Source organism: Syngnathus typhle, linkage group LG5 (genome assembly GCF_033458585.1).
Source record: "Syngnathus typhle isolate RoL2023-S1 ecotype Sweden linkage group LG5, RoL_Styp_1.0, whole genome shotgun sequence".
NCBI lineage: Eukaryota > Metazoa > Chordata > Actinopteri > Syngnathiformes > Syngnathidae > Syngnathus > Syngnathus typhle.
This window is the reverse complement of record NC_083742.1, coordinates 7,720,970-7,739,154: the sequence shown is the minus strand read 5'-3', so window position 1 is coordinate 7,739,154 and position 18,185 is coordinate 7,720,970. Positions and strand designations below refer to the sequence as shown.

At 38.7% G+C, this 18,185-nt stretch overlaps 1 protein-coding gene across 3 annotated transcripts in view; it reads left to right on the top strand.

Moving 5' to 3' along the window:
* The window catches only part of arvcfb (ARVCF delta catenin family member b), a 69,967-nt gene extending 52,082 nt beyond the window's left edge, over window positions 1–17,885 (top strand). For 2 of the 3 annotated variants that reach the window (XM_061277682.1, XM_061277683.1), the window contains exons 9-16: window positions 7,459–7,586; window positions 9,061–9,211; window positions 9,399–9,591; window positions 10,063–10,174; window positions 10,665–10,752; window positions 12,204–12,295; window positions 13,464–13,576; window positions 15,241–17,885. In XM_061277682.1, coding sequence (XP_061133666.1) covers window positions 7,459–7,586; window positions 9,061–9,211; window positions 9,399–9,591; window positions 10,063–10,174; window positions 10,665–10,752; window positions 12,204–12,295; window positions 13,464–13,565 — 866 coding nt within the window. In that variant the 3' untranslated portion in view covers window positions 13,566–13,576; window positions 15,241–17,885. The remainder of the gene's footprint in view (window positions 1–7,458; window positions 7,587–9,060; window positions 9,212–9,398; window positions 9,592–10,062; window positions 10,175–10,664; window positions 10,753–12,203; window positions 12,296–13,463; window positions 13,577–15,240) is intronic. The other variant, XM_061277684.1, reaches the window with a different exon arrangement.
* Window positions 17,886–18,185: the final 300 nt, after the last annotated feature.

Genomic DNA, 18,185 nt, shown 5'->3' with positions numbered 1-18,185 from the left:
ACCTTCCCAAACTCACTCCTGCCTCACTCCCTGCTGTCTCAATTCATAGAAAGGTGAAAACCAATTACTAAGTCTGCCGAATGGACACTCTCTCACTGGATGTGTTGAGCAAATGACACAAGTAAAAAAAAAAAAAAAAAGGACAAACAGCTTGCATTCATATACTTACCAAAAAATGCATTCTTTTTGGTTTGTTCCTTAGTTTGTTTAATCAACACACAGGGCAACTTTGACTGTCATCATTGAGTAAAAAATCATTAGCTGCTGGCAACTGTCCCTTTAATTTTTTAGAGGGTAAATTTGTTGCACTAATACTAGACATCTATAATTGCAAAAATAATTTCTGAACATATTTCATCTTCTTAGGCAGCAAGCGTTTTTTTTATGTAAAATCTAGTATTATTTTATTCAAATTGGGAAAATGCACTGTGGCACATGCAAGGCGGTGTTGAGAGAAAAACAAACAAGCAAATGACTAATCGTCCAGGAATTTGATCGTTGACCTGGTCATGACTATTCGATTAATCCTAACAGCCCTACAAACCAGTCAAATTCAGTGCCAGTCTTTTATTTAACAATTTGGCCTTTTGATTTCACATTCAACACACGCCTGTGGACCAAGGCCCTTATCCAATAGGGAATCTTATGTGGAAAAGTTCTATGTCGGGTTTCTCTTTTAACATGTTATTGTCAAAGTCAAAGTCAAAGTCAGCTTTATTGTCAATCTCTCCACGTCACAACACACAAAGAGACCGAAATTACGTTTTTCTCTATCCCACGGTGACGAGACACAACACGATAGACATACAAGTACGCGACACCATATAAAAACAAGAAGGCAAAAATTTAAACAATCAATAGTAAGAGTGATGAATAAATAATAAATAAACAGATAACACAATAAATAAGAGGAGCAAAACGGAGCCAGCAAGCATAGCGCAAAAGTAAAAAACATCATAAACAAAAAGGCACAAACAATAAATAATAAGAGTAATAATAAATAATAAATAAACAGATAACACAACAAATAAGAGCCAGTGTGCATACAGACAGTACAGACAGTAAAAGTACAAGACGCTACGCAGAACGGGGGAGCGAGTTCAGGATCCTAACAGCCTGGAGTACGAAGCTGTTTGAGAGTCTGGTGGTGCGGGAGCGCAGGCTTCTGTACCTCATCCCAGAGGGCAGAAGCTCGAACAAAGAGTGAGCGGGGTGACTCACATCACTCACAATCGTGGTCGCCTTGCGGGTGAGATGGGAGGTGTAAATGTCCTTCAAGGAGGGGAGCGAAGCACCAGCAATCTTACCAGCCGTGTTCACTATGCGCTGCAGGGCCTTCAAGTTGTAGTCAGTGCAGCCGCCACCCCAAACAGCAATACAGCTGGAGAGGACGCTCTCAATGGTGCCGCGGTAAAATGCAGACCTGACCTGAGATGTATTGTAAACATGATATTTGCAGCTGACCACAGTCTGAGTATGTGCAGTGGTATTATACAAGAGGTCACGCAGTACGCCTTCATTACATTGCTGTATTTAAGCCAATATCCACAGGTGGTCCAAATCCAGGGGTTGCGAAATCCACACATTTGAACAAGAAATATAATCCCAGCACAGCTTCTGAAGATAGTTTATTTAGCTTTCATTCTTCATCTTAACTCCATCAAATGTTAGTGTAGGAACAGAGCACGCTTGCTATATGGCTGTATGTGTGTATATAAGGGGAGAACTGCCGGCCGGGAGTGTCATTCTCTACACAAGAGTTAATCCAAAGTATCCATCACATTTAAGCATGTGATGGATTGATGGGGCCGGAGCAAGCATTAGATGAGGGATGCTTGCTGACACCAATCCAGACAGCAAATCCCTTCAGCATCAGCCGGCATCAGAATTGGCATCATGCATTCTGGATGCTACGTCCACTCTGAGGCAGAGGGACCGGAGATGAGGCTATGGTGCACCAATCCAGTAGAGTGGAGGGGGATGGGAAACCAGTGTGCTTCTCAATCAGGATTCAACATTTGTCCAATTTACTAATCAGATTTGTGCTGATTTTGGCTCGCTAATCGGCATCAAAAAGGACTGTAAATTAATAGCGAAGCATGTGTGGGTTTTTATGGGCATTTTAATTATACTGAGATTATATTTTGATATAAGATTTATATAGAGCTAAACATGTATGGATTTGTGATTTTTTGACTTTTTATAAGAAACACAATCCACCAGCAAATCACAAATTAAATATTATGGATGTTACGTAAAGCGCAAGGTCAAGAAGAGAAAGTATGTTGGACTAGTTATCAAAACAAAAATCTGCCATAATGGAGTACACCAGCTAACAGAAGAGTGTCTGAAGAAAATATGGCAATGACATGTTAACAGGATCCATTTGAGCAAAAATGAATTATTAAGTTAGAGTGTTCATCTCTTAACATGCTCTCCTCTGTTACAATTTGCTATTTCGATTGCTTCATGCTCTTACCACGACTGAACACACCAGGGCATCCATTTTTTATACAATATCACAGCTTTCAGATTCCGATTCCTTCCTCCTTTTTAAATGCATGCTGGCCATCACCTGCGAGTGACTTCTCACACCCGTGTTCCTTGGAATTCACTGGGGAAAAGTTTTATGCAGACTGCTAGGAATTCTGTGATTCCCTTTAGCTTGCCGCTCAGACCTAGGTGATCATTTATAAAAGCAGATGTCATGTGCTCTTTATTGTCCATATAATTTTTTCCCTCTTTTTTTTTTTTTTGTTCACATGAATTTATTTTTCTGGGTAATTCAGAAACAGACACATTGCACACTAACGTAATCACACATCTACCATACATGACATTCATTTTAAAAGCCCATTTCACTTTTGTCCGAAGCATTTCAGCAGATGTTTGTTTTAAAGTAAAGATTCAATGAAGCACAAGTCGGCTGATAATTGCGTCCCACTGGAACATAATTATCCTTGTTTCTGTGTATTTATGACAATATACATAGCTAGGCTTTACAGCTCCTTTGGGTCCATATAAATCAAGTCTTTGTAGTGGTGATATTTTGGATCTCATCAAGAATGGTGTTTGGACCTTCCTGTCAGTTTGAAGTCAATTTGCCAGCCTGTTTTATGCTCCCTTCATTAATTTGTCCTGTTTTTTTGAAATATTCCACAGTTGGATTTAATTAACCTGTCACCGCATCAACAGCGGGCTATAAAAGACTCCTGCTGTGCTAAAATGGTTTTTCATTGCCGGGAAATTTGGTGAAAAATGGCCAATGGATACCTGATGGTGAGAGGCAGTTATGGAGGAAGTATGAGATAGGGGGTCTGAGCTGTTTATTTGTCTCTTTAGGCAATCTATAACTCTTCCCCCAGCTGTCACTTCCCGTCGACCATTCCTTCTCACCAGAATGCTTTTGTGACCCAAAGCCGATGGGCAGCTGCACAAGACACAGACTTGCAGCCGCTTTGTGCTTTGCTTTGTGAGCATCCAACAAAACTTGGGCCAACTGCAGCATGACCATGCTAATGTTCCATGCCCTGGGGCTGTCCATAGAGGTGCCAATCTACAGAACAGTCCAAATGGGTGCCAGGGGAGATAATGAAGCTTTGACTCTTGGCTGCTGTCCATATTACGGGGCATGTAGGGAGGGGTGCCTTTGAAGACAAACGGTGAATATATTTTTTTCAAATACAAGCTTCTATCACTTTCCCTCAAACTTAGGTTGAGGATTCTTGGATGCTCTGAATTAATTCAGGATTCTTGGGTTGAAGAGTTTGCTTTCTATGAATCCTGCATTTTAACCAGGGGCTTTATCACAATATAAATGGTAGCATAGTCCTAGAAAGACTTTAAAATACTCCTCGCTTTATACTTAAGGCAATGTGTTGATGCATTTGAAGCAAGCAAATGAAATTGTAACAATGCCATAATAAAGAAAAAGTGTGTATGTGAAAAGCGGATTAATTTGCAGCCGCTATAGTTGGACTAATATTCAGTTTTATATTCTCCGCTTTGTGGAATGACTACTGAGGCCTCTTGTTTGACAGTCAAGTCAAACTTGTCTATACCACATTACCACCACATTATAGCGGGTGGGTGTTCGCTGTCATGGCAATAACTATAGTCTGATAAGCCCCATCCATTAATGTGATGCTCCTCAAAGTGTGGCTCAAATGAAAGAGAATTCCTTAGTAAAACCCCAAAGGTCTTACCAATTTACTTAGTTTTGTTTACAGACTTCCATAGCCGATCGTTTGGTAAGTAATGAAGCTCGGAGTGCTCCGGCTCTTATTAAGCGAGCAGCACACATCTCTCATAATGATATTGTGAGGTGCTGCCTTTTTGTGGCTCTGACTTTCAAGAGTGTTCATTAGTTTCCCATGTGGCCGCATCATTTTGTATAAAGACATGAAAGCAAGCTGGTGGGGTCAAATGTGCATGAGATGCAGATGTGGCATGAGGGTGGAGACTCAACAGCTTGAGGTTTTCATACTAAAACAATGCAGACAATATAAAAACAAACAAACATTGGTGTCCATATATTTTAAGTCATATTTTCCTGCTGCCAAACTGAAAAAAAAAAAATGGAGTTAACTTTAAATCAGGACTGCAAATTAAGGTTAGGTATGTTCCATCTGCTCCAAAATAGAGAGATTATTTAATGTCCTGTTGTTTGGTTTCTGTTTTTCTATCCATCACTCTTCTTGATGCACAACCTCCTTTTCTCTCCTGGTAAAACAACAACAACAACAAAAAAACAGCAAAAGGATTATTTTGAGGCTGAGGCTGTTTGATTGATAAGCATCACTTTCTGACAAGCAATGGCCCGGGTGTTTGTGGTGCCATGTCTGTGTATTAATAGAGATCCAGCTGTTTTGCAACAAACCTACCCTAGACGAATGCTGATGGCAGAGTCTGGGTGGCGTTTGTGTGATAGAGAAGTTGATTTTCGATTGTCTCACTCCTCCCGTCTCAGATAATCCATTCAATTTTACCAGCCTGCCTCACTGCTGCTGCTTACACTTAATTGCAGTCAGTTCAGAAAGAACATGAACCGGTGGCGTGTTACACCCTGTGGAAAAAAGTTCATTATATGGCTGTCATGAACAAATCAATTATCCTTTCGATGATTCCATCGATTACTCGGGTTCAAATTTTATGGTAGACTCAGCCAAATTAGCTTGTATTAAATGCTTCTAACCTTTTACATGTCATTTCCGTTTTGTTGGCAATGCGTTTGCTGGCAAGAAGTTTGTTTGACTGAATTTAGGTGTTCAGTATTGCCTTTGGACTTTTAATTATCTGGCTACCTTTTAAGAGTATGCTTTGTCATTGTGTTTTACCTCAACCAAAGTTTGACAGTTAGTTTTTTCAGTTATTTCCCTAATTTGAAGAGAGTTGAAGAGTTCCATAATTTCTGGACTATGAGATGCTATTTTTTTTGCACAAACTTTATACAATCCTTCGTTTTTTAGTCCAATGTGGCTTATGTATGGATTTTTCATGATTTCTATGATATTGTTAAAGGATTTGTTTTGGTATTGAAGGTCATAGAAACAAGGACATTTCATTTAAAACACCTGCGGCTTATATTTGAACAAAACTGGATGTTTCCCTAATTTTAGCTGGTGCGGCTAATATTCAGGTCCGGCTCATAGTCATGAAATCACGGTAGTTGAATGGTAGAGGATGATCATTTGCTTAGAAAAATAGGCCAACTCACAATAACGCACACGTACATGCACCTACACGTGCACACACACACGCACTTCTTAAATGTCCCTTGTGTCTACAAAGTCAAAATAAGATAGCCAGCAGACAAGCAGGAGATGACTGGAGATCGCAGTGATAACTCAGTAGATGATTGCACTAACCTTATTCTGACCTGCATCAGAAGAGAGGCCACAGACAATTCGGGCGGACATTAAGCCCTGACTAAAAAAGGTAAAATATGTATATTGTTTGTTTTTAATCTGTGGCCCAAAAGAGCAACAAGAATATTTTAACTAAATAGGTCCAGTGAATTCCCCAATGTCCAATGTCATCTAACCTTGTTTAAATTTAAATACCAGCTCCATTTACTGTACGGTTTTAGGTGGTGCTTGACCAAAGCACTGCAGATGGGAAAGAAAATATGAATATGCATATTTCATTAGCAAGAATTGCATGATAAAAAAAACTGAAGCCGGTGAGTCACAGTGCTCCATTTTAATCTAAGTTGGAGATGAACAGGATTGTTTCTAAAAAACTGATTAGGCACAGTTACCCAGAAAGATGAGGATTGTGCAGAAGGATGCTGAATGCCACGTCCAACTCTAGTGTAGTGCCTATCAAAGTGAGAACATGTGATTGATGGTCTTACCTGGAATCAAGGCAGGGTCACATAATGTGCATCAAGATTCTGCTGCTGATTACATGGATTTTTGCTTTTGAACTAATTGTGTTTATTATTATGAATGCTGGAATAGCTGGCATATCTGTATTTTGCTGGTTCCAGCAGCAGGGCTACCTCTCCCTTTAAGAATTGTGTGCAGTGGTTGTACAAATGCAATTGTAGGATTTCAGATTGTAAAGTTCTTCCCAAATTTTAACATGTGTGATGGGAAGCCCAACTTTTATAATGGAGTTTTAGTGTTTCTTTGCATGCTAGCATCATCCTCCAGCTCCCCCCAAAAATGGGAAATTCGAATTTCCTGATAATACATTTTCCACTGGTGAAATGGTATTATCATAAAAAATATTTCTGTATAAGCACGGCCGTATGATAAATGTTTTTTTAAGTCAAATCTAAAAATTATTAGCAATTGAAGATATTCTGAAGGGACAAACACTAGGTTTGCTTTAATTTGTGCCAACAGACCAATTGCAAACTCTCTATATCCTCTTGCAAATGACAGTAAGGAAGTTTTTGTTGAAATGTTTGTTTGATTGTGTCTGTATTCCGTGAGTGGTCTGCTGAAGTCATAATTTCTAATATCAAGGTTGCCTTGGCCACGCTCCAGGTTTTATGTCATCCATTTATCTCTCGCTGCTGTTGACTCGGCATCTACCTCTACATTTCTGAATGATTTTGACAGAACAATGTATACTCTCCGATATCTTACTTGTGTGTCACTTGGAAATTTACTTTGGCATTCTGTGCCTCTCTGCATGTTCATCCCAGTGTGCTTTGTCTAATTGCTGATAATGTCATTATGTTCCCATCAGAGAGAGGCCTAATGATTAACAGAGATGGATGTGTTATGTGCAAGCAGGATCAAAACATCAAAAACTCCGCTCTCATCGGATCAATACTCTCCTGCTTGTGTTCTCCTTGTTTGTCATTCTGAAACATTGACTCTCATTAAACTTTAATACCTTAGTCAGCGGGCATGTTGTGTCCAAGAATTACTAGCGGTGTTTGAGCAATATCTGATGTCAGGTCTGTCTTTTCTGGGTCCTAATTGTGTGTCTGTTTCCTTCTAGGTTTTGAGCTTCTTTATCAACCAGAAGTGGTAAGACTTTATCTTTCTCTGCTGACCGAGAGCCAAAACTTCAACACCCTGGAGGCTGCTGCTGGCGCTCTGCAGAACCTTGGTGCTGGGCAATGGACTGTGAGTGCAAGGGTGGGGGAATGGGAGAGTAGACACCGAACTTCTCATATTTATTTTTTGCAGCTATAGTGTTTTTTTTTGTTTTTTTTTAAATATATTTCAAATTGATGAGTAATGTGTTGAGGAATCAGTGTTTGGAATACATCCAAAAGCAAAAGGTTCACTGTAACTCCTAAAAAAAAAACTAAAGTTTGCCGTGTAGCGTCCCCTCCTCCTTTCCTTATCACTGCACATTAGCAACTTAACGACTCATATGTTTGTGCATTTCTGCACTGTCAGTTTGAAATATTGTCCTCTTTTTTTATTAAAAAAAATAAAGATGGATAGAATGTTTTATTAAGTGGGTTCATCAGTTAATCGAAAAATAATTGACAGATTAATCGATTATAAATCATTAAAATGTGAAAATCTGCAGCTAATCCATGTGATCGCTATCAGCATCATAAAACCATGATCAGAACACCCCTAGAATTAATTATACTATGATAACTATATAATAATAACTATACGTGTTAAATTTAAAACAAGCGTATGAAATAAAGATACACACATCTTGAGTACAGAGTGTAATCGTGTAATTCTAACAGGCCTATGTTGGGCAACTTTTGCACATATTACTGTTCGATGTTTGCCTCTGGTGATAGATGAGATTAGAAAACCTGTGGCCAGGATCAGACATTTATTCCAATTAAAGCAGCAGGAGGATATACTGAGGGGCTGTCTGACTTGAAAGCAGCTGTGAATTATGAACAGGAAAGGCTGCTTTTTAGATTCTAGCAAAGACTATGCTTGTTTTTTTGTGTGTGTAAATCCTCACGTGTATTTAGCCCGCAGCAGCCATCGGGGCAGTGTGACCTTTCAGTCGTATGACATTGTCATCAGCAGGGCACCCCTGGCTACTTTGGAAGAATCACATGAGTGGTTCATTTTAATCCATCACTTACTGTCACATTTTATCCACTCAGTTCTTTAGCTGGAGTGATTCCCAGTAAAGGTGGTCATTTTGAGGACAAATCCTTTTCTCTTTTGCTACTTTTTTTTCTCCTGTGGAACCTGATCAGCAGGTCCTCAGGCCAGATTCAGCAGCAAGCAGAGCTGCTTGTACATTTATCATATCTGGCTGCTGGACAAAGCCTGTGCTCCCTCCGTTGACTTTGCTCCTCAAAATTCAAACCTTCAATTACCTTTGCATACTGGTGTCGCTGGGTGTTAACGGCTATAAGTGGTACTACTGCCATCTTGTGGCTCCAAATGTATCTAACCAGATTGCTTTTCAATGATAGGCTTGAATAAAAACAGCCTTAGTCTTCTAATTTTACATCAAATGTATGTAATTTTTTTGATAATAATGTAATGGCAGAATTTAAATTTAAATTCTAGTATACATTTTTCTAATAGAGCCCTCGTGGCACTCCAAAGTAAATGTTAAACAGTCAACATGCACTCACATCTGGCCCTCTGTTCCCCCCCACAGTGGTCCAACTACATCCGGGCAACAGTGCGTAAAGAGAAAGGTCTCCCCATACTGGTAGAGCTGTTACGCTCCGATTCCGACAAGGTAGTCCGAGCTGTGGCCATCGCCCTGCGCAATCTCTCCATCGATCGTCGCAACAAGGACCTCATTGGTAAACACTCAAGCCATGTTATGTCGACACACGCATTCTGACCTTTTTAATGTGTCCACCGATTGAGGTAAATATTATAAAATATTTTATTGCTCATCAAATTGACTCTCACCTGATAATTTCTGATTCATGTCTGATTCAGTTATTTTTATTGGCAATAACTTTTATTGTTATTATTTATTAATAGGAAGTTACGCCATGAGGGACCTGGTCAGTAACTTGCCCAGCGGACAGCAGCGACCAGCCAAGAACTTAGAGGAGGATACCGTGGTCGCCATCCTCAACACCATCCACGAAATTGTCACAGACAGCTCGGAAAACGCCCGGTCTCTCATTCAGGCCCAGGCCATTGAGAAACTAGTCGCTATCAACCGGACCAGGTGCCACTTGCATTTCCGATCCAGCTGCACTATCTTTTATCAAATACCTGATCATTTATCTTAAATCAATTACATTTCCCTAAAAATGAGGACAGCTCGTACATTTGTACAACTTGGGCCCACCGCAGCTGCGGGTTCTGCGTGCTGGGAATTGAGTGTTTGCAAATAGTCAGGAACCTATTCGTGTGTGGTGGATTACTTCCCTGCTCTTGTTCCTCTTTGACAACATGGGTTGAAAAATGCTACTCGAGCCTGGCTGAAAGAAGAAATAAAATACAATGTAAATTAATTTTCAGTCAAGGATGCCAGGTTTTCTTTCCGTCCATCCATCCATCCATCCATCCATCCATCCATCCATCCATGCATCCATCCATCCATCCATGCATCCATCCATCCATCCATCCATCCATCCATCCATCCATCCATCCATATTTTTGTGATTCATTTTCACTTCTTTCCTTGCCCTCGCAGCCAATCACCCAGAGAAACAAAAGCTGCATCTCATGTGCTGCAAACTGTGTGGAGTTATAAGGAATTAAGGAACGCTTTGACAAAGGATGGCTGGAACAAGAGCCATTTTCAGGTACAGCATATGTCAGTGGTTTTGTTTTTCACATCTTATTCACACGTCTCTGAAGCTGAATTTAAAACCAAAAATAAGAAAATACTGCCCCTGCAAAATTGTCTTAGTCGTTTCAGTTGACACGATGAATTATCAGTTTATTGATAGACTATAATTGTAGTTATTGTTTACTGTCGATGAGATAACTCCAATAGGTCATATACTATATTGTTTCAAATAATTGGGTTACTTTATCTTTTATTGTAGCTAAATAAGAATGACAAACCAGTCACATAATCTTTTTAAAGGGAATATGCTTGATATAGCTGTCAAACTGGTAGTTAGCTAGTAGTTAATAAATAAGCACATATAAAGGTCATCTGTCAAGACCTTCATGAAAGTCTAAAAGTTTGTGACTCCTCAAGGAATATCACCAAGTAACAAAACAGTGTTGATTTTGTCCATAAAATTAGCAGCGATAATGAAATGTGGAACAACACTTCTCTTTCAGCCCACGATGACAGCAACCCCTAAAGCAACCAAGAATGGCAAAACGGGTTATGATGATACAACTCTGCCCCTTATGGAGAAGAACCAAGGTCAGACAAAACTTTTAACATGTCTAGAAAAGCCATTTGGCACAATAAAGCTATGAGAAACACAAAAGGCTTCATGGTAAAATTAGCTGGCATTATTTGATTCACACTCCAAAAATAATCCCTGTGACAAAATTGAAGGGATTAAGATCACTTCTTTTGTAATTGAAAGCATAAATCTGGCAATATTCAATGTTATTTTATTGTAAACAAATCCTATTAAGCTACTAAATTTCTAATTAAAGCCACATATCTAAACAGTCTTATTTTAATCTTCCATAAATTGATGGAACCATCATCACAGTAGTTGTAGCCTGGTTAGTATCACAGCCACACAATATGTAAACAGGAATAAAAAAAAATGGATATCCCGTATGGCCAACAGTATGTCTTATCTCTGAAGTAAAGTCTTATTTTCATTGATGAGTAGCACGGTATGATAAAGTGGTGGTTTTAAAGATGTTCGATTGATTTTGAACCCAAAAGTTCTTTATTCTTCTCCCCCCCCCTTAAGTTTCTTAATAATGAATTCAGGTCAGCTTTAATGAAAATAATATCTGTGAGCATAACACAAAAATGAGCATAGTAATAAACTTTATAGGAGGAAGGTAGACACTGGCCCATCAGCAAACATCTTTTTAACAGAGGAGTCAAAACAATTGTTGAAATTTTGTTTGGAATGTTTATCCTTCCTGCCCTCTTTTTTCACATCGTATCCACCCATATGAATGGCCCCAAACTTTTGAACAGTTGTGTATATATGATACCTATGGATGAGCTGGATCCAGGTAGCAATTAGCTATAGTACAGAGTAATAGTTTTGAATTCACTGCGTGATTCAAAAGGTTGGGAACATTGGTGACCGATGTTATTTTCCATCATGTACAAATAAGATGCAAATACAGCGTGTCCTTGTTCACCTGATAATCACATCAAGACAATATGATAATCACTTGAAAGTGCAGTGCCTCATCTGCTGAATGGAGCTAAAGTAACAAAGTGTTGAAATATTTCCTTGGAATAATCCAAATCCTCTATATGTTATTTCTGATGGGTTCAGTGGCTCATTCAGAGTTTCCTCAATGCCAAATATTAATCATGCTCAAATTGAATGCCCAGTGGGCTTCATCTCTTGAAAAATGAATCATCGGGATCCCATTTCAAATTGCATGGAAAGTTTGTGTGAGTACGCAAAGTCTTCCTTTGCTTATGTTGTTCAAACATGGCAGACATGCTCTGCTGATAATATTAAAATTTGTCATAGTTTCAAAGCACCTACAGCTAGAGGGTTATTATTATTATTATTATTATTATTTATTGTCAATTTCTTCTTCAATTGATTTGTAAGAGAGCTGTGGTGACCGTGCAGTTGATAATATTTATATTCATTATTGTCCATGGCATTTACATACATTATGTGTTTACTACTAACTGACGTTCTCTGACCTCATTAGATGGGTACTCCACCATTGACCAGAGGGACAAAGACTGCAAGTACAAGACAGGCGACAGTTCAGTGGACCTGACAGAGCAGGAGCCAGTAAAGGTGCCAGTAGAACTTTTCTTTTATCCATGGGCGATGAGGGCATAGAGGACAAAGTATCGGTGTCTCATTGAAATATTGTCACATGTTCTCCTCTTCTAGCCTCCTTTTTTTTTTACTCTCCCTGTCTTCTTTCCAAGTTTTCTGTGGTGGTTCTCAGGGGAACATTTTAATCTTATGAAGTCTTTAAAGCGGATGGAATTTGTCGTTCTCGTTCCTTTATGTGTCTGTCTGCTAGAGCTGCATGATATTAAAAAAAAAAGAAAAAGTAATGCCTCTGGATATTGTTCCCTGATTGGATGGTAATGCAAATTTATGGTTGGAGCTGTCAGATAAAAGTATACAATTTCCTATGAAATTCCTGCACGTCTATAGGATACATATATAATTTTTCCGTCATTATTTATCTATTTATTTATTTTTTTATTTCAGTAACGCGCAGCCCTTCTATTTGCAGCTCGGGATGTGTATGCCCTCAGTTTTGTGAGCCACGAGTTAATTAAGTGGAAGCTTTTGGTGTCTGTGTAGTAATTAAGCTTGCACTGATTAAAATAGTTGCCAACAACAACCTCTAATGGAAAAACACCCTTTCCTTGACAATGTAGAGACTGAGGCTGTATCAATCGATTGCTAGCATCTGATACTGAATTCAACTTGTCAGTTTGTTAATTGCAGAGCTTATTGGAAATGCACCATCAAACTGCCGTATCTGTCGGATGACTCAAGTGAACTTCATAAAAAATCAACAGGTTAATCGATTATTAAAATGATCGTTTGTCGCCACCGAAAGCAAACCCAATGTCAAATACACAGATTTAAGGCCGTTAACATTTCACTCTCACGTGTTGAGAATATATCTTTACCCAACAGTATGTTATGTAACCTACTGTTGTATTGCTAATTTTTTCTTCTAGCATTACTTTTCAATTGAGTCTTCTATCAACCAACATTAGATTTTCCAGATAGCAACTTGTATTTGTTAATACTAATCCCTCCTTTCTTTTGCATGTCGCTACTGTACGTCTTCTTTCCCCTTGTAGCTTGTTCACAGCAGGAAATTAACACCAGCTTCTCTATACTTGGCTGCATGTGTATACTTGACTGTATTGGTCCAATGCATTGACGTTCTTTTATTTTGCTTTGTGTTCTTTTAACCCGTCCTATTGCACAGAATGACACAAGTAGGAAACACTATATCAGGAGTAATAGGCCTGCAGTCAGTCTGGTGGACGCTTGTGACGTTAATCCACAGCCTGTTGATTCCTGGGTCTAAGTGCATGCATGGTAGGTCTGAAAAAGAAAATCACAAAGTAACCACCCTCACCCCTAAGTTGGACTGTAGCACTCAGACCTTATTCATTCCTCATTTGTTTGTAGATTCCATTTAGTTTCCACCCACCAGTTTGTCACTGATCACCCTCATCCGACGTGTCACCTGGTTGTACTGTATGCGCACAACTCACTGATTTCACGCAATGAAATATGTTGTAATCAATTGAAAGTTTTATCATTTGGATGACAATTGGACTTTGTTATTTGGGTAAAAAACATAACGATGATGCAGTACCTACAACGTCAATATTTGGTACGGCTCCTGAATTGAATCTCATTTCACGTAGTGACTGTGATATTGTGTCCTCTATAGTAACGCAGGTCCGTCAGTGACCTAATTCGGCACCTCGGAGAGCATCAATGCAGCATTAACAAAAACAAATGTGACTTCTCGGCTCTGGAGAAGCTGTACGGAAGTCAAGAGGTTGAGAGAGTGTGATTGCGATCCAGCAGTTGTCGCCTGATTGAAATGCGCATCGAGATCCACTCGCTGCCTCCCCTGACAGCCTTTGCTCAAATTGATGGCAAATGATGAAGGGGGGGTCATTTCTCAGCACTCCACATGGATGCTCTTGGGGCGCACCCTCAATTAAAAAAGAAGATATGCACACATAAATTTTGAGAAACACATTATAAATTACTCTCCTTTGAATTATGAATTATTTTGTCATTGCTCAAGGTGTGAGAAGGTGCAACTCCATAAATACACACATGCACGCCTCTGCACATTTAGTATTAGTGGTGACTGTCATTTTCATGTTCCAATGTCTCCGTTTTGTTACTGTGTGGTTTATTACTCTACATTGCTGTTAGCCTGGTGTAAGTTTGTGTTTTACTTTGAGTGTTGTCTTCTTCATTTGTCCCCAATTCTTGTTACTGACTAACTCACATGTCCCAAATGTCATGTGTGACTTTCATTTGTTTCTATACATGGCTACATCATCTTTTCATCTTCATCCTACTGCATCACAAGAAATTATATATTGTGGCAATGGTGGTATTTTGTATGAAAAAAATAAATCTTTAAAAAAGAAACACTTTTTTAAAAATCATGGAGAAAAAAACAACAATGCTTATATTAAAGTAATACAAAGTATTATTTATTTGACTTTATTTAAAGTCCAAGAGCTAATCAACCTAATAACGTTAATATTTTCTCTTCTAGTGCCTCCATTTGTCCCACAATATCTCTGAGGGATTTGTACACACTGGTTAGTGTCAGTTTTGTCAGGTTTGAGCTAAATGATGCTCTCTATAAAGTGCAGAAAATTTATATTTGACCACCACCACCTGTTTGATTCATATTGTGTTGGCAGAATAAATCTTAAGCAGTTAAATCCACCTGTTTCCAACACTTCTGAGGGGGCTGCCATTTTGACATTCTACCACCCACTGCGGTCAACTGAAATTGATGTCAAAGGTAAAAAGTCAGCATGGCAGCCAACCGTGATGGATGAAAACAGCTGGATTGTTCTAATCTTTTCTACCAACGCAATAATTATCAGAACACCATGTTTAGACAAATGGGGGCATAAAACCTATTATTGTTATTTTTGACTTCACCACTGATGTATGTCCCCTAATATGTTTCTTCTTGTTTTGTCCACGCTCTCCAGGCTTAAAAGAGCAACATAGTGACACTACAGGAGGATCTCTCACATCACCACTGCCATTTCATACGGAGCTTGTTTGGAGATGAACTTTGTACAGATAGAGGATTAGAGTAATAATCGATCATTATCAGGACAACGACTACCCAGCAGCAGCCAGCAATTTCGCTTTAAAAAGTAAAAAAATGAAGATACGGAGTGACTGTTCCTACGACTTTTACATTTCTACATTGCCACTGGACAGCATGTGAATTCTTCAGTGTTGGCTGCTTGCTGAGATCTCCTGGTGACATCAAGGCTTTCAAGGTTGACAATGCAAAGGAATGGATTTGAGAATGGGAGGAAGGGACTGTGAAGGGGAAGTGAATGTGTGCTGAAAGAAAAAAGGAATACTTTGATTTTGGCTTTGTTCTAAAGCTGGCCGTGCGGTTTTGTCCGAGTTATTTCAATTTGTTGTGTAAGTTTGGTATTTTTGATATGGGCGGTGTGGATTGGCTGATTGATTGATTGATCGATTGATTGATTCATTGATTGCGTCACTGGATGTTAGTTTTGGTTCAGGTAGGGGTGGTAAAAAAGACAAGCTGTAGCATAGCGGACAAACAGACACCTCAAAAGTCATCCAACCACAGCCCATTTGGTTCACTGTGTTTGAAGAAAACTGCACTGGAATGCTTTGGTATAAGAGGTTTGTATTATAAAGTGAGGATTCTGAAAGTTGTGCTCTGGACAGTAGAAGGTGATGGATGGCGGGTGGGCATCGAATGGGGCAACATCTAAAAGATTACTAGATGTATAGAATATATGTGCTGTAAATGAACAACACCTGCATAGATGGTCTTCAAGTGGTTGGAAAGCAGGCAGCATAACATGACAACACAGTCGCTTGGGTTTTCTGCTCACTGGCTCTTTGATTTGCATAAAAGGAAATAAGGCATTTTGCTTAGAAAGATGACAAAAAGACAAAATATGGTTGTTCTGTTGAAAAATATCTTTTTTTTTTGGTCAAATTTTACAAACGTGTACAGTATATTAGGGTCAAAAATGACAAAAAGGCCAATCTCTTAGTTGTATATTATTACCACATTGTTTGGAAAACACATTGGATTGAAAGGAGGTAACAACCACATAATTTACATGTGCCAAGTTACTTAGACCATTGCTTATTTATATATTGTAAGTAAAAAGGATTTTAAAAATGATCATTCATAAGGCAAAAAAAAAGTGTTTTATGACAACTTCCGCATTTGGGTGGAGGGTCAGAGGTCAAGAAAAGAAATCCGTTATAAATATAATTTTTACTATTCCTTTATTTTCACTGTGTTACAATCAAGCACTCATTAGTGCTTCTTAAAGTTAAATGTTGCTGTATACATGAAAAAAAGTGTACAGATGTTCATATTCTTTTTAAGTGCCATTTTGTGGTGATTTCAACTAATCCATTGACATGAGGCAAAAGAAAAGCAGAATGGACAAAAATCGTTCAAGGCAAACTGAAAGGTCACACTGTATAAAGTCAAGTATAAAAAGAGTCGTATAGAATATATTTTTTACAAAGTATCATGATGGACAACTTTGACTTGGAAAAACAGAGTGACATAAAGTCAATTAGCCATTTCCCTCGTGCTTGGTAAGACCACTCACAAACGTGTGTGCTAATGTGTTCTCCAGCATCAGTCTCTCAGAGTCAGCATATACTGGAGACGGAAATTCCGTATCACTCGTGTCACCCTTGCGAATGGCATGTGCCTGCATTGACGTTTTTCTTTGTGACGTGATTTTATACAAGCTTGCGTTTACACAATGTTTACAAAGATGTGTGTTGTGGTAAAATACAATAAACTACAAATAAATGTATAATTCTTAATTCCAGAAGTTAAAACTATCTAATGCTACCCTGCATCCTTTTTTTGTCCCCCAGAATTGTGTGTTTTCATTTGGACAGTACTGAATTATCTTAAAAAAACAAACAAAAAAAAACATTATGGGCTGTCTCTGACTGCCTCTGCAGCACCACAACCAAAGGAATTGTACTGAACATTTGTTAGTTTATTGGTTTTCTGGTTGTGTGACACATTGATGAAATAAAAAGCCACACAACTGTACTGTTAAATACTAAAGGACACAGGCACACAATGAATCAACCCTACCTGTGTAGATAGAACTGATTCAAGTTTGTCAAAATAATCTTGGTGTATATCTCAGTAGCCAATGTGTTGTATGCCTATCATGTGCCTTAATCTTTTCCATGGTAGATACAAATGTGTGTTTTGTATACCTTCTTTCCCTTCAACTGCCATATCTCGAGAATCTGTCTGAATTCCTCCCTTCATCTCACATGTGTCATTGTCCCTCCCACGTGTTCCCCCAAGTAGTTTAGATTGGCGTTGGGTTTCTGCCTTGTAATACATTGTATAATAAACTTTTACAAAAGTTAGTCATTCAAGATGATTACATTTTTTTTCCTAGAGAAGTTCAGTTGCTAATACTTTAGTAGCGAGCAGAAGCGATGCCACAGTGACAGAATGTATTACTTTCATTTTACTAATACCCACATGCAAATACTATTAAGCTTGTTCAACATAATTGAAACATGATGGTTTGTAGAGTATATATTTGGTGTGTTTACAATAAATCATGCCTGGAAAGAATATGCATTGGTTTTGTTTTCTGCCTGTCTAAATAATGCCTATTTTCAGCAAGTTTAATGCAGATATGAAGGGACTACGATTGGCAGCCATTTTATATTGCTACAGTTAATTGCAACTTTTATTTTTTTGCGCTGAAAATAGTTATCAGTGTTTGTGTCACGCTGGGTTCCTTGTAGGGAGTATTGGAAGCTTCTCAAAGAATGAGCTTCACTGTTTGCATCGACCATTCAGCGTATATTATTGCAGCCTCGTTAATCGAGACTTGCATAGGTTGGGTTTACATTTTGCAGTGATTCCATC